Source organism: Micropterus salmoides, unplaced genomic scaffold (genome assembly GCF_014851395.1).
Source record: "Micropterus salmoides isolate LMB-PRFRI ecotype aquatic unplaced genomic scaffold, ASM1485139v1 Ms_hic_scaffold_10, whole genome shotgun sequence".
In the NCBI taxonomy this organism is placed as follows: domain Eukaryota; kingdom Metazoa; phylum Chordata; class Actinopteri; order Centrarchiformes; family Centrarchidae; genus Micropterus; species Micropterus salmoides.
In genome coordinates this window covers 5494607-5519763 of record NW_024040041.1, presented here as the reverse complement: position 1 = coordinate 5519763, position 25157 = coordinate 5494607, and the positions used below count along the sequence as shown (strand labels likewise).

At 39.6% G+C, this 25157-nt stretch overlaps 1 protein-coding gene across 1 annotated transcript; it reads right to left on the bottom strand.

Moving 5' to 3' along the window:
* Nucleotides 1–1380: 1380 nt before the first annotated feature.
* LOC119896396 (protein NLRC3-like) lies at nucleotides 1381–18737 on the bottom strand. Its single transcript, XM_038709829.1, has 12 exons — nucleotides 18167–18737; nucleotides 17054–17184; nucleotides 15602–15727; nucleotides 15022–15144; nucleotides 13420–13542; nucleotides 12714–12792; nucleotides 12341–12566; nucleotides 10356–12156; nucleotides 10075–10248; nucleotides 8308–8481; nucleotides 4415–4461; nucleotides 1381–4253 (listed from the first exon to the last, which is right to left on the bottom strand). The coding sequence occupies exons 2-12, from the start codon at nucleotides 17140–17142 to the stop codon at nucleotides 3706–3708; spliced, it is 3510 nt and encodes a 1169-aa protein (XP_038565757.1). The 5' UTR covers nucleotides 17143–17184; nucleotides 18167–18737; the 3' UTR covers nucleotides 1381–3705.
* Between the last annotated feature and the right edge of the window lie 6420 nt (nucleotides 18738–25157).

Sequence of the window (25157 nt, the reverse complement as noted above, 5' to 3'; positions counted from 1 at the left end):
GTGATGAAGAAACTTTGATATGTAGTGGCAGAAACTTGTTTCCATAAGATGAGATGAGATCTCTCTCATATAAATGTTTAGGTTGTTTAGGTTGCCAGAGCACAAATTCACATATAAACAATAAAACATATATAATTAATTAATAATGTGATAATTAAGTTTGGAGCAGGTTTTTAGTCTTCTTCTTTTGCTACTGTGTAATGAAGCAAGTTCAATATAAATTAGGCCAATAGCCTACTGTGTGTGTTTGTGTGTGTGTGTGTGTGTGTATATTTATATATAATGACCTAACTACGAAATATTATAAAATTAAAAATAGCTTAGATGTAACTAAGCTACTTTTGCCACATTGCTGTAGCTTAGCTTGCTACATTTCACTGGGGGGGTAGCTTCTGTGTAGTGAAGCTTCATTTAATGAAGAGTAGCTAGTGGCTTAGCTCACTACATTTTCCAAGTAGCTTGCCCAACACTGCAACTAATAATGTAATAATAAAAGTAATTATTTAATTGCTGTATTTATAAATATCACAGCAGAAACACAGCACAGCATTTTTACATGCATTAAACTATTATTATTTTACCATCATCATCCGCAAACATTGTTTGAATGAAGATTATTTGGTCAAATAGCTATTGACAAGATCAAGAATGAGCTCAGTTTCCACACTGTAGGAGTATAGTTTTGAGAGAACCACTGCATTCGTGACCAAATGCTGAGGAGCAGGAAGGTCAAAACATCACATATGGAGAAACGAAGGTTCTGCACAATAGGTCAGTTGAAAGTATTCTTTAAAAGTGTAGCCTATAAGCTTATTTTTTGTGTCTGGCCTTGTACATTTGTATTTGTATAATTAGTGTGGGCTATTTCTCTGGAGTTTTGAGTGTGCACCTATAACCGCATAGGCTACCTTGAAAACTCAGTGTTCACTTAGGCTACTTTAATGATCAGTCCCAAATGTCTGTAGATGAACAAAGTGGCAAAGACTGGTTTAGTACCCATTAAATCAACAAATACGGTTAGTCCACAAAATTACAGGTCGGTGGTTTACAGAGTGGCCTGGGGTGGAGTCAAATTCCCGCCTTGAATTATTGTGCCAGTGCCCCTCTGGCTTTCAGTATTTCCTCAGTTAGAGCGAGTCCTATACTGCGCTGTTATTGGCCAGCTGTGTATTCGGGCGTGGCTTAGCGAAGGGTCAATTATGACAAAAATTATCCTACATACTACACAGGCTGTTGAGAGCAGCAAGCAGAGATATCGGCCTGTTATCTGGGATCCAACCAATCAGTGAAAAAATAACAGACAGCTTCTGGATTCCTGAAGTGCTTCTCATCAAGAAACATGGGTACTTACTGTGTTAGTGTATCCACTGACTTCAAAGAACAACTATTTTCCCCACTTTAATGAATACAAAAGTTCAAACAGGCAGATCTAGAACACGACATTAGTTCAATACAACAAATGATAAAAAATGATAAAATTATGAATTTAGCAAGTAAAATAATATAAGTAAATGTGCCTTATGAAAATGTAAGAAGCGATTACTTAACATACAATTCCAAGAAGTAACATAGTTTTAATAAATTACAATTATTACAACTGATGCACTTTTGAACCATATTGAAAAGAACTTAAAAAACAAACAAACAACCTAACTTAATTTCACCTGCATAAACAGACAGAGCCACAACTCAAAACTAAACATGACAGGAGGTTCAAGTCAACATCTTTTTCACAATTTAATGATCATAGCACCATCTTTAAAGGATGAGAAGTGGAAGAAGTTGAAGAACAGTGTAGAAGAGGTATCTTTTCACTTTCTTGAACCAATCATTCATCACTTTGAATGATTTTGTACAAAGTTAATTTCCTTTTACAAGTGCCAGGTAGTTTATTTATCATCATAGAACACAACGTTGTATAACAATAAGAAAGTTTGTAGTCCCTTCATGCTACACACACATAATTTAACAGATAATGAAATATAATATGGAAAAAATAAAACAATATGCTACTGTTATTTATATACATAAATAACATATACACGTATACACACAGAACATTCCACAGTGCATTTTTTGAATTTGCATCTGGGGTGAATGTCAACAGCAGCAACAAGATTATTATAGATAATAAAATAGTCATCTTCACATAAAAAAGTCTGACATTTGGGTAACAGTGTCCATTTTGACTATTTAAGCACCATCGATGTAAAACAGAGTCCGCCTCCTCATCTTGCAGAAGTCTTGCGGTGACCGCTCAGAACACGGTCTGTCCAGTGAGTGCTTGATCCGGGATGTTGATGAGCAGGTTTCTGTAAAGATGTGGGCACAACAGCCCATTTTGTCCAGACCGGGCCTTTAGGAGCAGCCTTAAATCCAAGCTGGGCCAAGTTGGGTCCTATCTGAGGTCTCTTTCCTCTCCTCTAGGAGATCAATCTGTTCTGGTTGATTAGGCTGGGTGGATCGTTTAAGGTCTGCTGCTTGTTAATGCAAAACCTTGGCTTTCTTTTCCAATTACTATTTTTGTAATGCGTGAAACAAATGAAAAACGTGTAGCGAAGTTTGAAGGAGCTACCGGCTGCTGCCAGTTATTGGTTAATTTATTGCAATAACCTGTAACCTAGAAGTGAGACCAAGCCGCAACAGGGTCAAATAGCATGACCCACACATAACAGGAACAACATCAGAGTACAACAGCAGCAAAATCTGGGGCCTGTACCACGAAGCAAGTTCAACATACCAAGGATAAATTTCAAAAAAGTCACACAAAGCTGGTTATCAACTGGGTAAGTCAACCCAGGCTTTTCCAATCCAGCCATGAGTGCGTTCACATTAAATAGGCGGTGTTAGCAGCAGATGACCAATCGCAACACTACTGGCAGCAAAGGGTCATATTTTACAAAGAGCAAATTGGAATATTGTATATATGTCTGACACCTGCAGGAAGATGGACAATCACTGACAGTGTGAATGCCAAAGTTACAGGCGTAGCCTATAATATGAATATGTTGGTTTCATGTGTTCTTGTGGCGTATATTACAATTTTAGCCTGATTCTTTCATGTCGGCTGTGTCGGCGTTTCCACATTAAAAGCCTTGAGCACTGAATAAATGGTTGTTCCAACACACTTTTAAGAACTTCAAAAATCTGAATAATGTAGGCCTATTTAACACACTCAAGTGTTCCAAACATTGTTCTAAATTAAGGAAGCAACAAAAAAAAATCATTCATGCTATAAAATGTGCACAAATAGTGGTCAAAAGACTGAATCTCAACATTTATGTGAAATGGCTTTGTGAAATGGACTTGGGAGCAAATAAAAATTATTGAACACATTTCAAATCTGTAAGTAGCTTAAATATCTTAAAAGACTTCAACAAGTAGTAGCCTACAAGGCTTTATTGCTTCAGCCAGTCTCTGTAAGATTATATTGTTATACAAAAGTTTCTCTGCATCACTGCAGCAAACATAAAAGCAGCTTATCAAACAATCTTAGATCAACATAGAGTTGATGTCTTATCTGGAACACAACACGCTCCGGAGCAGGTTAGCACTTCAGCATAAGTTACCATGGCAATCTGCACCAGTAAGAAGAGAACCACCGTCGTGGTACTGAGAACACAGGGTTAAGTTACCTGGAAGTTACCTAGATAAACTCAAATACTGCTTCGTGGTACAGGCCCCTGTTCAGTAGAATGAGACTCCCTACAGAAAACACAGAGACACTGAGGAACCAGGCAAGAACCCAAACCCAAAGCCAGGATAAAGAGGTTCAGTGAATGTGGTGTTGAAGGTGTGGAGGTGGATCAGTGCGTCAGAGGAGATTCTGTAGAAGGATAGAGTGCCAGTAGGACAGTCCACATACACTGCTACTCTGTTAGAGACAGAAGAGGAAGAGGAGATCGAGTAGATGGATGTTCTTTTGTTATTGTGCCAGACATAGTAACGACCACCATCAGAGCAGATCAGTCTCCAGGACTGATCATTCTCTCCAAACACAGAGTCATCACTGTCTCCTTTCCTTCCGATTCCTCTGTAAGTCACCGCTATAGAAGCTCTTCCACTCCACTCGACCTCCCAGTAACAGCGACCAGTCAGACCATTTCCACACAGCAGCTGAGGACACCGGTCAAATCTGTCTGGATGATCAGGATATGACTGACGCTCCTCCACATATGCCACCTTCCTGTTGTTCTCAGACAGTTTGAGGTTCCTGTTTACTGTGTTTGTGTCGAATGCTAGTTCACAGGAATCTGATGGAGAGAACAATACACAATACAGATACAGTTATTAATGTGTTAACTGTCCATTTGTTGACAATTTGATGGTGATGACAGAGATATGAAAGTGTGATGCTTGAATGTTTGCTGCTTTGTTTTCATGAATCTTAATTTAAAAAATAAAACACACTTACACTTCATCAGACCTGGTTTCAACCACTGGACTCCACCAGGCTCCAAGCTGAAAGGAGAAAGTAGCGTCAGACCAACATATCCTCTTGCAGAATGGAAACATGGACATTAAATTACTCTTATAGACACATACACAATATGTGTAGAGATGGAGATGGAGTAATAACTGCAAAGACTATTGGTTGGCCTGGCTGAACCAGAGGTGGAAAGTAACGAATTACAATTACTCACGTTACTGTAAATGAGTAGTTTTTTGTGTACTTGTACTTTTTAAAGTAGTTTTTTTAATCTGTAATTTTACTTTTACTTAAGTATGTTTTGTTTAGTTTAAAGTATTGTACTTTGCTACATTTTCAGTCACATCCATTACTGAGTAAAAAAAGTGCAAGGAAAAACTTGTGACCACTTTGGCTTCAAGTGCAAGATAACAACAGCTTACCCATGATGCAGTGTGATCTGTGAAAAAATGCTGTATTAAGATACTGCTAATGCAAACTGAACATTTCTTACTGCTGCAGCTTCACATTAAAAGCATTTAACTGGCAAAACACGGGTTGACTTTTATTTTGAAGTAGTCACAGGAAATGCAATCTGTTTGTAAGTGAGATCAGTGCTGACCGCTCTCACTCATCAAAAATGCGTCACAACACACCTGTCATTTCCAACCGTTTCTTAGACAGCGGACCAGTTTGAAATATTGCAGTGAGTAATGCAACAGTCAGGAGCAGACACAGTGAGCTGTTAGATAAAGAGCTGCAGGCGACAGGCTGCACACCTCCACCTTCTTAGCCAGGTAACCAACTCCTTTCACTTTCACTGTTCACAGACTCATGTTGTGTGCAGCATAAGTCAGATCATGACTGCTCACATAATTACGGAAAAGACCAATAATGCCCGAAAATAGTTTGTTTAGCTGCCAAAGACTTCTGTGCCCTGTGGTATCAAAAGGCATCTGAAGTTAGTTCCAGTAACTAGGCTACAGGTGTCTCATGTACAATAAGAGGCAGCTGCATAATAATGAAGTGGTTAATTAATGCCAATCAGAGTTACATTTACAACAACAGATTTTAACCATCACTCCTCAGTGAACTCCTTGGCTGCGGTCTGAGAGCATTTTTTAGTTAAGTAGGCCTATGAAGATTTACCATTATGGATTTAGGCCTACCATGTTTTTTAGGATTGTGATCGCACTGATATAAAAATGTTCTTTTCCCGAAAGTTGAAATAAAACAGTAAAGCCCCCAAAGTGTCCTTGAACGAATATAGTTGAGGACGCCTGATGTAGAGGTCAGTTAAATAATAGACTACTTGTACCATTCCACCGGTGGTTAAAAATAAGTTTTCATAGTTTGGTAAGATGCTTTGGTCCAAATAGACAAAAAGACATCAGTGCATGACAATGTTGGTTGGCATTAGCAACTTACTGGTAACTAGTTATTTATTGTGCGAACGCTTATGATATCCAATTAAAATGACCACCTGTTTGAATGTAATTAGGGATATGACTTCACATAAAGGCCAGTGTTTCCCGTTTTATATCTGTCAAACAAACTAAATTTAAGAGCACCACATGGCTTTAGGAGGTTAAAAAAGTAACTATGTAACTTTTACTGAGTAAATTTTAAATGAGCTACTTTTCCTTGAGTAGATTTTTATACAGGTAATTTTACTTGTACTTAAGTAAAATTTCATCAATATAATCCTACTTTTACTTAAGTAGAATATGTTTGTACTCTTTGGACTTCTAGGCCAAACTACCCAGACATCCTGACACTAAACCATCTACAGCAGGGATCCAGAGTCTTTCTCTCCTCTCCTCTGTGAGCCCGACTCCTTCAGTTCATCCCTCCTCCTGCTCCATGTGGGATCGCCAAAACTACCTCAACAACATGCGCTGTTTGCCAAACACCTCCCTAAACTGTCATAGATATCTCTTTAATCATTATATCTTGTTTTATTGTGTGATTTCCTTATTTGAAATCGGTTGCTTACTTATATTCTAAACAGGTTCAGTCATTGATCACTATCTACATTATTAATAATCAGTCTTACAGTGTCTTGACTAAACACAACAACTAGGGTTGCATGATTAATCTAATCGCGGTGTCATCCTGTGCAATTACATAACAACAAAGGGTGCAATTTAATTTAAAAATAAAGTGTGCTGTGTGTGTGATGTCTCTGTGTGCACTGCAGTCTGCTCATTATCCACGCCCACACCAGGCTCTCGCATGTGCCCCTAAAAACGGATAAGCGTGCACCAGAAAAATTATTTATGAGCAGTGTGCCAGTAACGTTAAAGACAACAACCTACCGTAACCCCCCCTCCCTGAGGAAATTCGGGAGAAGACAAAGAAAGTTTGGGTTTAGCTAACTAGCCTTTTGTTGTTCAACATGTTCAAGTTTTTATAAAGCCGTTGTGCTTGTCAGTGCCACTTGTCAACTGACTAATCACAGCCTGGATGGAACGGTACATTTAAAAAAGTTTGAAGAGCTACAGCAAACTTTTTATTGTTCAAATTTTTATTGTTCAAATTTTGAACAATATGATTATTGACAAGTTAAATTAGACGATGCAAATTAGAGACCAATGTAGAACATTTTTCTTGCACTAGGATTGATTGAATGAATAAAAACAACCAACAGAAATTAACCAGTTGTAACTGGATATAATATTCAACTAGTGGTAAAATAGTTTACTATTATATGTTATAGTTATAGAATCATAATGAATATAGAATATAACATTATACCAACAGTATAATATTAACTGAATACTAGGTGGGAACTGTTGGGCTTCTGTAAATATCATCATAGAGTATGGTCTAGACCTGCTCTTTTATGAAAAGCGCTGTGAGATAACTGTTGTTGTGATTTGGCGCTATATAAATAAAATTGAATTGAAAAAATTGATTTGAATTTGTACTAGTTCCTCCTCTAGGTTGTTGAAATCTACCGATGTAGATTTAGCCAGAGCCAGGATGCCATTGTGCAAATATGTGCTCCTTCTAGCCACCTCCTCCAGAGCAACTTGGTCCTTGTTTTGTTTTACATCTGTTTAACTAAAGTTACTGGTCAGTAATCTTGTTCACATAAAGTGTGCCATGGGTTGTGTTGGCGCTGCTGGTGTCTCGTGCATCCCTGTCCCTGGTTCAAAAAACATCAGTCCCACAGGCCACAAGCTGCAATGCACCAGTCACTGGAGTTTTCTGTGATCAGCTAAATCAGTATTTTTGGACTGGTGGCAACTGTATTTCTTCTCTTTTAACTTTGTTAAAGTTCAGAAATACACATTTCAAAATGTCAGTATTTAGTGCATTTTCCTTGATAATCAAGCAAGTTGACTCATAGCACCATTTGTTCCATTATATCACAATCGCTAATGGCAATATCGTCCACAATAGATGCAATGTGACTTTTTCTCCAAATCATGCAGCCCTAAAACCAACACTGCTAAGCTTTAATAATTTATCTTGTCCTTGCGAATAAAGTATATCTATTTCTTCTTGTATATATATCATATATCATGACTATGCCTCACATGGTATCTTCTCTGTGTTTCCTGTAAATAGTGTAAATAAATTACAATGTATGTGACAGAAGTCATCATGACTCTTCTGTGTGTAAATCTCTTAATATTTAAAAAGTCAAAATAAATGTCAAAAGAAAGTGATTTGATCCTGGGTAAGGGGACAAAAAAGGATATTTGCACACATTATTACAGGCAATTATAATTTTTGTTCCTTGAGACATTCTCCTGGTAGACCTCCTACAAGTGTTTATGTTATGAACAAAGGAAAATGGCTGTGATTGTTCATATGACACTCTCATATAACACCAGCTCTTCCTCCTCTATTAGACTGATTGTCTGTGACTGCAGAAGGCCTCTTCATACCTGAGAGTTTTCAGACTCCAGGATGGGTCCTTCAGTCCAGCAGAGAGAAGCTTAACTGCTGAGTCTCCTGGATGATTGTAACTCAGGTCCAGTTTTTTAAGATGGGAGGGGTTGGAGCTCAGAGCTGAAGCCAGAGAAACAGAGCCTTCTTCTGTGATCAGACAACCTGATAGCCTGCACACAAAACATACAACACACATGGTTGATCATCTGAGGGTACTGATGTTTCAGTCCACTACAAAAATAAACTGCCTCCAAAACAGGACTGAAACAGGGAGTTAACAGTAATCATGCCAGTGTGATTTAACATCACTATCTTTATAAAGACAATGCTATCCTGTTCCAGTTTTTCCCCCCTTCCATTGTATTAGGGGGGCAGACACAATTTATATAAATCAGTTGTTTCCATAGCATTATAAGTGTTTTTGCTCAAACCCCTAGGCCCAATGAACAGAAAAACTATCCTGCTATGTTTTGGTGTTTACATGCGCTGCCTCTGTCCTCACTGTCTCCATGTTTCAGCGAGGGTGGGGCTTAATGCTCAGCGTCTCATCCACACACAAACACGCAGACGCACACGCCATCATATCGAAGATGGCGTGCAAGCAAGAGCTCATCACTTAAAAAAAAAGATAAAAAAAGATATGTCCGGTCAGGCTTTGTAAACAAGGAGGAGCGCAGGCTACATGAGAGTAGCCTCCATCAGACCCACTGTGTGTTCAGAAGCATATGGAGGCTGTCCTGTAATAACCTACTGTATTTGATAGGGGACAATTCACAATACATGTATTGCAACAATGCATTAATTGTGAATTGTCCCTAGTAAATTGTATTATAGTGTTTTAATAACTTAATGTTGCAATACATTTATTGTGAATTGTCCCCATAAATAATTGCACATACATTTAAATATTCTATATTGCATGATAAATCAAATTAATTGATATTAATTCAACATGTAATATTGCTTATTGAATTCTTTGGAAATTGTATTCAAATTAAAACCATGGTCCATCCGTGGTCTCGTCGCCCAAAATCTGAATGTAGTATAACTGTACTTGTAGTATAACTAACTTTAGCGGTAAAACTGTCTAAGAGGAATGGAGAAGGTGACGAGCCTAAACAGGCAAAAAATTTGAGTGCCGCAGGTTCGACGACACCACGTATCTGTAACACACTTGCTCGGCGACATTAGTAGTTCCGAGGGGTCGACCACCCACTGTGTTCATGTTTAGCAGGTATAATTTTGGTTGCTTATTTGCCAAAACACAAAGTACAGCTGAGGCTGATGGGAGTGTATTGTAATTAGTTTTGCAGTTTGGGACAAGTTGTTGACTGAAGGTGGCGCTACATGAAAGGTCAGAGGATCACCAAACTTATTCATCCTGAGGGGGATGTCTGAACCACATTTCATCACAATCCATCCGACAGTTATTGAGATATTTCAGTCTGGACCAAAGTGGGGAACATACATACCCACATAACCATCCTCAGAGTCACGCTGCTCGCATGGCTACAAACATTAACATAAGTGTATGAAGAGTAAAGCTGTGTAAAAAAGGGAGAATAAATGTATGCAGATACAAATTTCAAATAAATATTTAAAATCATCTGTGGCATTTAGTAATGATGAAAAATCGTCATGGAAAGAACTTATGAGTTTAGAAACTACTGCTGAAATCGAGTGAGTCTTTAAAATTTTAATTTGCAGACAGAATCCTTCACAGGTTAGGTGTTCATCAATTGACTGGGTAAATTAATCCTGACCTGAGAGTTTCAAGTGTGCAGTGTGAACTCTCCAGTCCAGCAGACAGCAGCTTCACTCCTGAATCCTGCAGGTTGTTGTCACTCAGGTCCAACTCTCTCAGACTAGAGGTCTGGGAGCTAAGAACTGAGGACAAAGCATTACAGCTTCTTTCTGAGAGGTTACAGCCACTTAGTCTGGAGAGACAACAGTAAGGAAACCAGTAAGATGTTATTAACTTTTTTTCCCCAGTTGAAATATGGAATTAGTATTTCATATTTTTAGATAAATAAATCCAGCTTACATAGATTTCTTGGAGGCTTTGACCACTGGAAGCAGCCTCAGAAGAGCCTCCTCTGAAGCAGAATATTTCTTCAGGTCAAACAGGTCCAGATCTTCTGATGACAATAAGATGAAGACCAGAGCTGACCACTGAGCAGGAGAGAGTTTATTTGTGGAGAGACTTCCTGAACTCAGGAACTGTTGGATCTGCTCCACTAGAGAACGATCATTCAGTTCATTCAGACAGTGGAACAGATTGATGCTTTTTTCTGGACAGGGGTTCTCCTCAATTTTCTCCTTGATATACTGGACTATATTCTGATTGATCTGTGAGCTTCTTTCTGCTAGTATCAGCAGGCCTTCTAGGAGAACCTGGTTGGGCTGAAGCAATAGTCCCAGGAGGAAGCGGAGGAACAAGTCCAGGTGTCCATTTGGACTCTGTAAGGCCTTGTCCACAGCACTCTGGTAGAAATGTGTCACTGCAGATTCACATTTTGTTGTTTCAGACGTCTGGAAGGTTGATTGTTCTTCTGTCAGCAGATTGACACCAGAGTTGATGAATGTCAGATGGACATGAAGAGCAGCCAGAAACTCCTGAACACTCAGATGGACAAAGCAGAACACTTTGTCCTGATACAGCCCTCTCTCCTCTTTAAAGATCTGGGTGAACACTCCTGAGTACACTGAGGCTTCTTTGATATCAATGCCACACTCTGTCAGATCTGATTCATAGAAGATCAGGTTGCCTTTCTGCAGCTGCTCAAAAGCCAGTTTTCCCAGAGACACAATCATCTTCCTGTTCTTTGGATTCCAGTGTGCATCTGTCCCAGCTCCTCCATCATACTTGATGTTTTTCAGTTTGGACTGAACCACCAGGAAGTGGATGTACATCTCTGTCAGGGTCTTGGGCAGCTGTCCTCCCTCTCTGGTCTCCAACACTTCCTCCAGAACTGTAGCAGTGATCCAGCAGAAAACTGGGATGTGGCACATGATGAAGATGCTTCGTGATGTCTTGATGTGGGAGATTACCTTGCTGGCCTGCTCCTCCTCACTGAATCTCTTCTTGAAGTACTCCTCCTTCTGTAGGTCAATGAACCCTCTGACCTCTGTCACCATATCAACACACTCAGGAGGGATCTGATTGGCTGCTGCAGGTCGTGAGGTTATCCAGAGGCGAGCAGAGGGAAGCAGTTTCCCCCTGATGAGGTTTGTCAGCAGCACGTCCACTGAGGTGGACTCTGTAACATCAGTCAGGATCTGGTTGTTGTGGAAGTCCAGAGGAAGTCGACACTCATCCAGACCGTCAAAGATGAACACAATCTGGAACTCGTCAAACCTGCAGATTCCTGCTTCTCTAATTTCAGTAAAGAAGTGATGAACAAGTTCCACCAAGCTGAACTTTTTCTCTTTCAGCACATTCAGCTCTCTGAATGTGAATGGAAATGTGAACTGTATGTGCTGGTTGGTTTTGCTTTCAGCCCAGTCCAGAGTGAACTTCTGTGTTAAGACTGTTTTCCCAATGCCAGCCACTCCCTTTGTCATCACTGTCCTGATTGGTTCGTTTCTTGCTGGTGAGGGTTTAAAGATGTCTTCACATTTAATGGATGTTTCTTGTCTGTCTGGTTTCCTTGATGCTGTTTCAATCTGTCTGACTTCATGTTCATCATTGACTTCTCCAGTCTCTCCCTCAGTGATGTAGAGCTCTGTGAAGATCTCATTCAGTTGGGTTGGGTTTCCTGCTTTAGCAATCCCCTCAAATACAAGCCGGAACCTCTTCTTGAGGTTAGATTTATGTTTATGCTGATAAACTGGACCATGATTCACTGTATAAACATAAAATCAGTTTCAGAGATTTATGAGGAGAACATGACCATTTAATTCCCCCAAACATATATATATATATATATATATATATAAACATCATCAACAAACATTTCTCTTCATCTCTTGAGATATTAGTAAATGTCCCATTCATCCAGCAGGTTAAATATTTAGAGAAGCCCTTACTGCTCTCCAGACAGTCAGCCAGATCCTCCTCATTCATTCTCCTCAGAAAATACTGTGTGATCTTCAAAAATGCCTCTGTGCTGCTCCTCCTCTGCTCTTCCTCCTCACCGTCCAACACCTGCTCATCCTCCCTCTGACTCTTTGAGCCTGGATAACCTGAACTCAGATCCCTCTGGATCTTCTTCAGCTCTTTCTTCACAAAAGTAACAATGTTCTTCTCCAGCCGCTGCAACAAAATATTATATGAATGACAATCAAGCTAAAATCAGATCCATGTTGGAGAAACTAACGATCAACTGGTCTAAAAAAAATGTAGAATTGAGATCAGCGTTAATAGACTAGATGTAAAAGTACTTATTGTACATGCACGGACCATAAAAATCCCGTCCAGGGGTGTGTGATGCTGCTGAGCAGACTGTCCACTGGGAACCTCTGAGCTCTCCTGGTCGACTCTGTGGAGGAATCATGAAGAATTAGCTCACATTATGTCGGTCCACAAAGAGACAAACAAAAGGGAAAGGTCCTTTGAGTAAAAATGTTGATTGCAACATTTAATAAGATGGTTTCCCCAACATGAAAATAATGGCCTTCCTGCTGATCCCACTGTGAATCAACAGTCCAGTCTGAATTTCTGTGCAGCTTTCAGTTTACTGTGTTGGTTCACCAGCTTTTCTGATTTTGCACCTCCAGCTTTGACTGACCCCTGTAAAACTACAAACAGCAATATGGATAGCAAAAAACTGAGGTGACTTCAACTATAACCTGTCTGGCTCCATTCAAACAAACACTCATGCGTTTGCCTGTTCTCAGTTCTCCCCATTGTTCTCAAAGAAAAAGAAACCGTGTTTCCTTAAGACTCTCTGTGGTGGTGCATTCTGTGTTTTAAAGCAGCTGATTGCAGCCCAGCTGTTATCACGGTTATGTTTTTATTTGTGTTGTCACATGACTGAAATCAACTGAAGTCAAGAGTTGAAAGCTGCTAATACTGGGCAGCTTTCAGATGTGAGACTATAAATGTATGTAATAAATAACTGTTAAAACATCAATCAGTAAATATTTCAACGTTGTTAACAACTTACCTCTTTGCAGCAGAGGGCTGTCGTCCTTTAAAATCAATGTCGCGATCATTTGACCGGACACTCTTCAAGGACTCACAGCTTGGTTCAGGTTCGGGTTCAAAAGAGGCTGGTCTCCCACAGTGACTGTTAAACAGAGAGGGAGACCATCAGGGATGGGAATTCACTTTTAAGTCTTCAGCCACAGAAGCTGCTGGAGAAATTAGCAGCTATCAATAAGAAAAAGATCAACACTGCAAAGTTCAAAAAAACATGAAGCTCTTCACATTGAATAATTTTGGTCTTTTTATCATCTGTTCATTTTTCCCAAAAATAGTGGACCACACCAGTACTGAACTAACTGATTTCTGAGGCAATATTACTGTTACTGACAGATAACAAGCATAAGTGCTGGGTACATCAGTACTGAGACCATTGGTCTGCATTCTAACGTTGGCATTACTAGACTTACAAAAAATATCCTGATATTTAAAACTATGGTTGGTGAAGCAATTTTAGTGAGATTTTTGTAACTCAGACTGTTGAAGCCTCAATAGAATCCCTGTTTTAAATGTATGCAGTCATCAGACAACAGTTAGAGCGCGTGTGTGTGTGGAGAAAATGTTAAACGGAAGTTAAGAGTTAAAGACTGTGTGGTAAGTTGTTGCAATTAATTACACTTTGGCTAGATAAGGTAATGTAATATAAAATGTCAAGTGCTTCAGTGATGATTCATCCTTTTCTGATTTTGCATCTAAAGGGTGCTTGAAATATAGTATTATATAGTATTGGCTTGAAAGCAGCGGGAAAAAGGAGTTGGGCTGCGGTTTGTTTTTCCCTCGTTCACGTGATCAGCGTATCTGGGAGATGGAAGTTTAATGTGCGTTAGTTTGAGGTTTCCATTCACATAACGTTAGCCTACAACAGCAGCGCAACGCCGACACACAGACACGGTCCTCGACGTTATGCACAACTGTCTCTCTGCTGGAAGCTCGCCACAGTGTGACTGGCTCACGCGGCAATCCGCTTGTTGCGCTAACTTCAGCGCCACTGCCCTCAGCCTCATCCACCAACCAGAGCTCGTGCACCGCGAACATTCCACAGTCCACAGCGTAAAGCTGAACGCTGACATAAACAGTAATGTCACCTGTATTCACGTATAACATCAGAGTCACATCTAACGGAGGAAATTATAAAGTCTCACACACACAAAATATTCATTTATGATGTTACGGCATTTATTTAATCCTACGAAAGGACAAGAAAAAATTTAAGACCTTGGTAAATGAAATTTAATTCTCTTAAGGCCTTATTTTTGGAACTTGAAATGTAAGACTTTTTTAATACTTTTAAGACCCAGTGGTAACTCAGACTGTTGAAGCCTCAATAAAATCCCTGTTTTATATTTATGCAGTCATCAGACACCACTTACGTGTGTGTTGAGAAAATACTAAACTGAAGTCAAGAGCTGAAGACTGATTATACTGGTCAGCTTTCAGATGTGAGAATCTAAATATATGTGAAGAAGAACGATGCTGAAAATAAACAAAGGTTTAAAAAACCTCTCTGGATAAATAACAGTTAAAACATCAATCAGTAAATATTTTAATGTTGTTAACAGCATACCTCTTTGCAGCAGAGGGTTGTCGTCCTTTAAAATCAATGTCGCGATCATTTGACCGGTCACTCTTCAAGGACACACAGCTTGATTCAGGTTCAGGTTCAACAGAGACTGGTCTCCCATAGCTCCTGTTACACAGAGAGGAAGACCACCAGGGATGGGAATTCACTTTTAAGTCTTCAGCCACAGAAGCTGCTGGAGAAATTAGTGGCTATCAATAAGAAAAAGATCAACACTGCAAAGTTCAAAAAAACATGAAGCTCTTCACACTGAAATGTTTTGGGCTGTGCATCATTGGTTAATTTTTCCCCAAAATACTGGACCAAACCAGGACTAAATTGACTAATTTCTGAGGCGATATTACTGTTATTGACAGATAACAAACTGAAATGCCGGGTACATCAGTTGTGAGAAGCATTTTTAGTACCTCAGACTGCTGAAGCCTCACATTATCCTCAGCTTTTATTTTCATTATAGCTGTATTTTTACACATCACATACATCTTTTCTGTCCTGTGACATGTTGGACAACATTTTGCTATTTTAATATTAATAAAGTTTTAGCGTGGATGTGAAGTTGACTTACTCTGTCATTGGTAAACCTTGTCTTTTAAAAAGTAGCGGGAGCTCCATGGACAAGTCACTCTTTACAGACATACAGCTGGGTCCAGGTCCCGATCCAGGAAAGACTGGTGAGTGCTGCTGCTCTGGGCTTCAACATACACAGAGATAGGAGTGTGAATAATGATGGTGTAGTCAGTTTAGTGCTGAGCTTTGACATACAGAAGAGTCGTGGAAAATCAAGCAGTAAAAGCTGTGACGCATCGCACTGCTTTGGAAATTTTACAATTCTCTATGTTTATAGCATATGTCCCTTTCAAATAAACATAAATAAAATTTCAAAAAAGCTAGGATTATGTTCCACGCAGTGTCCCTGTTTGTGAATTTGTGAGTCCTACTATGGCGAAAGCATGACCCGACCTACTCTCCCTCTGATTGGCTTAGCCTCACAATGGTGTTTCTCACGTAGTCCTCGCTTAAAGAACACAAAGTTCTGTTCTTCTTCAAATTAGCTTGAAATTATTAAGATGTAATCATTTCTTCTAAATGCAGTCCATTTGTTCACAGTATAGGAAACAGACCCGTTGCAGTGGGTGATAAAAAATATTAATGTAACATTTTTAATTAGCTCGCTAGATTGTTAACTATAACAAGATCCAGTGAAAGTGTGATTCAAAGGCAGCTGACAATCCACTCACAGTGTAAGCCTTGCTGTCATTTAATGCCATGCCTTAAATGGAATCAACAGTATTTGAAATAGTAGTAAGCAAGGATCAATGGGTAGCCTTCCATTGATTCATCAAATGTTCAGTCAGATGAACCATCCACCTGGCTGTGTGGTGATAAAGATATAAAAATATTTATTTGTGAAGTTATGGTTTAACAATTTTTTGCTAATTTGCAGAAGACAGCAGAACAGAAAAAAAACTTCCTGTTCTTTTAGCGAGGGCTCTGTGTGAAACGTCATCGTCATGGGAGCATGTGCCAAAAAGGACGCCATTCCGTCTGTCGTTGTGGCGTTGCTTGCTCAAGCACCTCTGAATTATTGTAACCAGGCCCACGCTGCACTTTTCATTTTAACATGGAGACGATCAAAGGTCGATTGGTCAAGCAAGTTCGCCTCTACAAGCACCTCTATGACCACAGGGACAGCCAAATGACTTGATGGAGAGACATTCTACTGATCATTAGTGAAATATATGTCATTGATGAAATATGAAGAATCATTATTCATATGAGAGAATGACATGTGTCACTTTTGCTCTCAGTGTGTGACCTTCACACCTGTCAGGAACACACATACAAATGTCGCAAGTGGGACACAAGTGACAGGATGAGATCAGAAGGATTGGAGAAAACTGCAACACGTTAAGCATAAACGCCTCTGTGCATGCTTGTAGCATGCGCACCATCAGCAGAGGCCCATGCCACAGTGTCTGGCACCACTGTAAACAAAGTTAAGGAGATTTCACCTCACCTCTGAGCTTTGGTCGAGCTGCCATGTCCTCCACATAGAGTGGGTGTAGAGGGAGGGACTCCCTCCTCTGTGTCCTCACACTGATTCATGCTGCTGAACTCATCCCCACATCAGCTCACACACACTTTCATCTGGAGGGGAAACACAAATCATTAATCTGCACATCAATGTATAAAGATCAGCTGCTGGCTGTTATTTTCTGTCATATCTGTGTCATTTGATTGCAGTCAGACAGTGTGAGGTCAAGGAAGCTTCCATCAGCTGCTGTACTTCTACTACCAGTCCACTAGATGGAATCATGAAGCTGCAGTGAAGACCATTCCATTCACTGACACAGAAGGACAAAGATGGTCGGCGAGTCCAGTTGGTACTGTGCAGTGGAAAGGGGGCTATAGACTGACAGAATCAGTGTCCCTGTAGAAAATTACTTGATGCAGCAAGCCACAGCTTATTGTTAACTGGGATTATGGATCCACTATATTAACATTACATGATGACCCTGCCATTGACTAAGAAAAACATTTTTAAAAAACTTAGCAGAAATAATAATTACCAACAAAGTTTCTGTAAAGAACTAATTATAGGCATTACTTATAAACTTAAAAAAGACAGACCTACAACAATGTACAAATACTCTATTGAGGACCACAATGGAAATAAGTTTGTAACTTTCTTGTGTTATCCTCGACAGATCTGATAAATGTATAATGTCACTGTGATGGCATCTTGTTATGCATTTATTTTTGTTACTGAAGGAGCCTATCAATACAATCTTAAAAGATTAATGTAAATTTATATCTTTCATGTAGCCTATTAATTGTTTGGTTGCTGATCAATTTTGGAGTAGCCTAACGGGCATGTAAAACATAGTGACACTAGTTCCTGTTGGAAGGGGGGTTAAGAGCTCTGACTGCTTTGGTGCGTTGTTCATTGTTTATAAGACCTCTGACTGATCATGTAAACAGCTGTTCACCAGCGGCTGTCCTGGCCGAGCGAAGCCGCTGTAGGCCTATTGGCTCTGACAGCCTGTGTCCTGTGGCTGATTTAGGCAGGAAACAATTCAATGGTTTACTTCATACCATAGACTCTATGGCATAAAAGGTTAATACTCACAAATGCAAAATGGCGGAGAAAGGTTCCTCCCGTTTTGTTTGTTCATGAAACCAACCGAACGGCAGACTTCTGCTGACTGTAAAAAGGTAACGTTAACAGCAGCCAGTAAGCGCTAACAGGATGAGCAAAAAGTCACTGTAAAAAAAAGTGACCGTTACATTTCCGTTAAATTGAGAAAAGCAGCTGCGCCACAGCCACCACAGAAAAACAGAAAGTGAAACTTAACCTCCGGTACGGACGAAGACACTACCAGAGACCAGATGATATCAGAAACTCGCCTGTTTCAGAAAGCAGGTTTAACAAAAGCTCAGTCCAGCCCCTACTGAGCTGACAGCCTGAGATGGAAAACTTAGATTTGGTCGAGTCAGTTTAATTAAGCCTAGTGTTCACTGGTGTGTGGCGAATAAACAAAGGCATCATCAATGGAGCTCCGATAGGCTGCGATCATTCACCATGGCAACAGTAAAAGGCAGAGTCTCCATGTTAATCCGGCATCTGTGCACATTCATCTGGGAAAAGTCTCCAAGTTAACACAATAAAGTTTCATTCACTGTTGTCCCCTTACTCTTGGAATTTTTTAAAATTCCTTAATGGATGATAAAGTGGTGGAATAACAGACTGCAGCCCACACTTTAAATATATTTGTTCACCTTTCATCTGGCGGGGACAAAAATTCTAATTCTATAATTATTTTAATTTATTTTAATTTTTAATTGTTTTACCGCAGCATTTTTTAAATGAATAAATACTAAATTCATACCCAATACACATGCATGGCATAGGCTATGCAAATGTGACAAATTCCATAAAAACATCTAATCAACTTGTTATCAGCAAGTTCCACAATATTCTTGTAAAACGTCCCCAAGTACCTCTGTGATCATTTTTAAGTAGTTTTAGGCTACAGTAAGATGAAAAGCTCGGAATGACGAGCCAAAGGGGAAAAATGGGTGAGTTTGTCTTTTTGTAATACCGACATGATTTCTTTGTGCTTGCCTTTGATTCTTGTTTAGGCCTTTTTCATTTCATGGGGATGGGACTTTCATTTAGGCCCATAATCATGAAGCCCACCTCAAAGTAACTAAAGTAGAGTGCTTTAAAGACTAATATTTTTGTGAAAGGAAAAACAACTAGTACTATTACTTACATGGTAAATTAACTTAATTGTGTTTTAAGTTACATCTAGAATTGTCTTTCTAGAACATTTGGAAAGGTAAGAACTATTCTAATGCATTTCCATATTTTAATTTGCAGTGAGAAAGACAAATACATCAGCCTTTTATAATATAATTACATTTTAAGCTGGTAAATTATTTTCTGTTGTGTTATATGTATGTAAAACACACCTGTTAACCCGTTGTAAAAGAAAAATAAATGTGACTTTGTGTTAACGGTCCAGAATCTTTTTAATAATATTATTGCCAAACATATCCAAAAACTCAGGAATCATTATCTCAGCAGAAAACAAGGGAGTGTCTAAGACTATAAGTTTTGGACTTATAACATGTTGATTGTTGTTGCATTTATAAATGAACATTGTACAAGTAAAACTTAATATGAAGTTCCAGATATCAGGTTCAAGTGGAGATACAGCACCTTCTGACATTGCGTTGGAGAACAATGATGTACCAGAGCTTGTACCAGAGGACGAAGAAGAACAAGAGATGCTCAATGTCCAAAAAAATGATGTGACAGTAGAGTATGCACAGGACAAAGACTCAGTACAAGAGGGTGAAGGTGCACACGCCAATAAAAAGGGAAAGAATTTGGTCAAGAGGATGTAAGTAAGAATCAAAGGAAGTGAAAACGATGCAAGAAGAGGAAGAGGTACCAGAGATGGAAGCCACACAAGAGGAAGACGACACTCAAGAGATTTGAGATTTTCAAAAGGAATAACATTGAAAGCAACATGCAAAGGATTAGGATTTAATACAAGAGGAGGTAAACGGGGGTGCCAATTAGTTCACCTCACTGCAGCAGCCAGGGTTTGAATCCAGCCCACGGCCCTTTGCTGCATGTCATCCCCGCTTGCTCTCCTACATTTCCTATCTTCATATCATTTACTCATTTAGCAACTTACAATTGCACGCCTCTGGAGCAACAAGGGGTCTTGCTCAGGGACACATTGGCAGATGTGTCACAGTGGGGAATCTCACACCAAAGGCATGTGTCTTATCCACTGCCCCACCACTGCTACACCTTCAGCAGGCCCTAACAGATATAGGCAAATAGCCCCCCAAAAATCACTCGCTCACTCTCTCACTCATCGTCAACCGCTTACCCTGTGTGGCCCCAAACTCTTGATCTACTAAGTCGGCTCCACGGTTTCTTCCACTGCTGCCTGAAGAGTCAGCTGTGCCTTTGAAGCTGCCACAGTGCAGTGCAGTGATCGTCAAAACCCGAGCCGCTTGATTTCCTCAAGGAGCATCAAATCGCTGTCAAGAAGCAATTCCAAGTAAGAGGTTTGTGTCGGGGCAGAGATTGTAACTGTGATTATAACCTGAGGCTTTGTTGTGCTGAATTTCTGTGGAATGTAAGGGACCGCCATGTTCTGTTTATTGTTGTGTGTTTTTTGTCAGTACGATCCTGCTGGGCCTTCACCTGTTTTGGCCATGACATTTTGTGTGAAGCCAATAATAGTGTTTTAGCAAGACCAAGAACACGAGGTTCGTTTTCATTCCTTTCTGATAAAGTGGCAGTTGTGTGTTTTACCACAGAAGTTGTATTTTATTTGTATTCTTACCTGCTGTTAGTTCCTGCCACTGCATGCTGAGTCGATAGTTATACTTTACCGTGACCAAAGTCACAGCCGCAGCAACCAGGACCTTATAGACCTTGCTTTGTGTGCCTTTTATTTTTTTCTTATACTAACCTCCACACACACACACACACACACACACACACACACACACTCTTTTGGTTTTATTCCTGCACTTTAAGATTTTTTAAAAGCTTCACAGCTTTTCACATGTAAAATCCGACACTGAGCACCCCCATATAGCAAAGATGACATTATCCACGTTTCATAACACCTCTGCAAATATTTGACTGTGAGATTGGCAGTCGAACAAGCTCCTTATATCGAAGCTGTTAGGAATGTGGATTTTGTGTTCATGTTTCCTGTTTAAGTCTGTTTTTGGTTATGTGTTTCTCTGTGTAGTCTTCTTTAGTTAGTTCTTAGTCCTGTGATTACGTATTATTGTTCTTCTGCATCTTTAAGCTACTTGGTATCTGTCTTGTCTCGTATCTTAGTTCCTAGTTCGGTGTCTTAGTTCTTAGTCCTGTACATTAGTTCATGTCTTAAGTGTTTACTCCTGTTCTGTGTTCTTCTGTTGTTTGTTATTTTGACCCATGTCTGCCTGTCAAGTGTTCTGTCTGTTCCCCCAGTTATCTCTCTGCTGCCTGTGTCTCATTAGTATCACCTGTGTACCTCCTCCCAGCTCGTTAACCCCATCTGTGTGTGTGTGTGTGTGTGTGTGTGTGTGTGTGCGTGCGTGTGTGTGTATATCCTTGCTTGTTTCCCTCAGTGTTTGTAGTGTGTAGACGCTCTGTCCCATGTTGCTGCGTGTTGTCCTGCCAGCCTGCCTTACTTGTCGTGTCACGCTGTTTCCCTGGATTTGGATTTCTGTTAGATCACCTGTTTATTTGGACTCTGTTATTTTGGATTCAGCCACTCTGTTGTAAGTGTGCTCGCCTTGTTTATTGGAATTAAAACTTCTTTTGAACTGCACTCGCTTGCTCTGTGTCCTGCGTTTGGGTCCAACCTGCTCAACCACCACAACGCCCTGACAGAAGCATTTAATCTCTGATAATTCTGGGTCATCCCTATTGTGAAATGTTCTGAAACACAACATGAAAAAACTTTTTTTATTTCTTTTTATTATTAATTTGTTAATACTATGACTTTCACCATACTTTCCTTTTTTTATGTTTTTTTTTTCTATAATATTTTACCTATCTTTTGTGTCTTCTGAAAATGATAATGGAGAATTGTCTTACTTAATGTAAAATCCATTACTCCATAAATAAAATTATTTTTAAAGAAAAAACTGAATTTTTTTTTAAATGCAACACTTTTGTTTTTGTCCCCATTCATTGTGAGCTGAACTCAAAGATCTAAGACTTTCTCTATGTACACAAAAGGCCTATTTCTCTCAAATATTGTTCACAAATCTGTCAAAATCTGTGTTAGTGAGCACTTCTCCTTTGCAGAGATAATCCATCCACCTCATAGGTGTGGCATATCAAGATGCTGATCAGACAGCATGGGTATTGTGCAGGTGTGCCTTAGGCTGGCCACAATAAAAGGCCAGGGGGGTGAAGCTACCCTAAAATATTCCTATGCTCCCCAAATTATAATAAAAAAGTAATTATATTTAAATAGTAGATATTTAACAGCACATAGAAATACTCAACAAATAAAATCAGGAATATTGATAGATACAATAGAACAGTAAAGTATGGCAGTCCGCCAACAGTTAGACTTGCATTGGCCTTTGCATCAGTTTTGTGTGAGTTAGTCAGGCCAGAGGAGTTTCAGAAAGAGCCAGTTTCAAGAAAAAAAACATTAAACAAAGACTGAAAAGGCCACAGTTCAGGTGGAGTTAAAATGGAAATGGAAAATGGCTAAGGATGCAAGAACTACTTTTCTGTACATCAACATAATCCTAGAAATTTATTTTAAGACTGGATCAGCCGGTCAATCCAGTCACTCCTTGTGTCTCAGTTAAAAGTGATGATGATTGTGAATTGTTTTTATCTTATTTTACCAATAAGGTGGAGTCAATCAGAGCCTCCATCACCCCAAGTGCCTCTTACTCAGAGGTCCCTCACCGGCAACAAGATAGTTTTTACCAGTTTTATTCCATTGCCTTGAGTGAGCTTTTAAAAACAGTATCGCAAATGATAGTGTCTTCCAGTCATGTGTGATAGTGTCTTCCTTGATGTAGTAACAACAAAGTTCTTACTAAAAGTAGTGGATTCTATCGAGCCCTGTGTGCTTTCTGTTTTTAATGGCTCCTTATCTCCCGGTTGTGTCCCTGATTATTTTAAAACTGCTTGTGTGAACGTACTTCTAAAAAAGCCTGGGCCCGCACAAGCTTCTCAAAGTGCCATTTTAGCCTTAAGTGCTGAGAATTCATGAAATTTACTCCTACTTTCAAACGTAAGTATAAAAGCAAGTTATCAAATGTCTTAAAGCTAAGAATTATTTGAAGACACTTAGTTAATTCTACAGTTTCCTTTGGACAAAGCAGGCATCATCTTTGTTGGCAAGTTGATGAGGGAAATCATCTCACCACTGACTATCCGCAGCAATGCATTTTCAGCTAAACTGAAGGTGGTGATGAGCCTTCCTTTCTTTGCCACAGGTCAAATACAGCAATGCTGATGATGATTTGGGGCATTACAACCATCAACAAGCTGAATTGTCATGGAATCAATTATGGCACTTACAGCTCCACACATTGTCGCGCGTTTCATCTACTTCCCAACTACACCCTTCGTAATCCAACAGACGCAAACACAATTCATGCAAATAGCCGGCTTTCCAGGAGTAGTAGGGGCAAATTATGGCATTCATATAAAGAACAACCTTTTTTTTATCTTTAATTTCCAATGTGTATATTATAATGGATTCTCAGGATTATTCTTCATTGTCAAATGTCTGTTGAATGTAAACTCCTCTTAAGAATTTGACTATTCAAAGTGAACTTATCTGAGAATATTCTTAAATAAGGAAATCTATTCAGTGATTGGTCTTTGCCTACATCATCATCCAAAATCCTGTTTGCGACACAGCAAAGTGTTGTGAATCAGCACTACGACTGACACTTCAGATTTAGTCCTTCACTTCACTTAAACTTAAACTTATTTCCAGAAGTACCACTGCACTGAGACTGCCCTGCTTAGAGTCAGCAATGACCTTTCAATACAGTCCTGTCCAAAGGTATTGGAACGGTAACGCAAATTCCTTTGTTTTTGTTGGTCACTGAAGACATTTGGGTTTAAGATCAAAAGATGAGTATGAGACAAGAGTTTAGAATTTCAGCTTTCATTTCCTGGTATTCACATCTAGATGTGTTAAACAACTCAGGACATATCACTGTCTGTATTAGACCACAGCATTCTTAGGTGAGCAAAAGTAATGGAACAAATAATCTTAAAGTAAATAACATTTAATATTTGGTGGCATAACCCTTGTTTGCAGTAATTGTCTCAAGCCTGCGACCCATCGACATCACCAAACTGTTGCATTCTTCATTTGTGCTGCTATTCCAGGCTTTTACCGCAGCTTCTTTCAGTTCTTGTTTGTTTCAGGGTGTTTCTCCCTTCAGTCTCCTCTTAAGGAGATGAAATGCAGCTCTGTTGGGTTAAGGTCAGCTGATTGACTTGGCCAGTCTAAACCACTTTGTCCCCCTGATGAAGTCCTTTGTTTTGTTGGCAGTGTGCTTTGGGTCTTTGCCCTGCTGCATGATAAACGTCCTCCCCATTAGTTTCAATGCATTTCTCCATAAATTGGCAGACAAAATGTTTCTGTCCACTTCTGAGTTCATTCTGCTGCTTCCGTCATCAGTTCCATCATCAATAAATATTACTGAGCCTGTTCCAGAAGCAGCCATGCACGCCCAAGCCATGACATTACCTCCACCACGCTTCACAGATGAGCTCGAATGCTTCGGATCATAAGCAGTTCCTTTCTTTCTCCACACTTTGGCCTTTCCATCACTTTGCTGGAGATTAATTTTGGTCTCATCAGTCCATAAGATTGTGTTCCACAACTTTTGCAGCTCATCTCTGTACTTCCTTGCAAATTTCAGTCTGGCCTTTCCGATTCTTCCTGCTGATGTGTGGTTTGCATCTTGTTATGTGGCCTATTTCTGCTCTGAGTCTTCTTCCAACAGTGGATTGTGATACCTTCACCCTGCACTGTGGAGGTTATTGGTGATGTCACTTACTGATGTTTTGGGGTTTTCTTCAAAGCTACAGTACA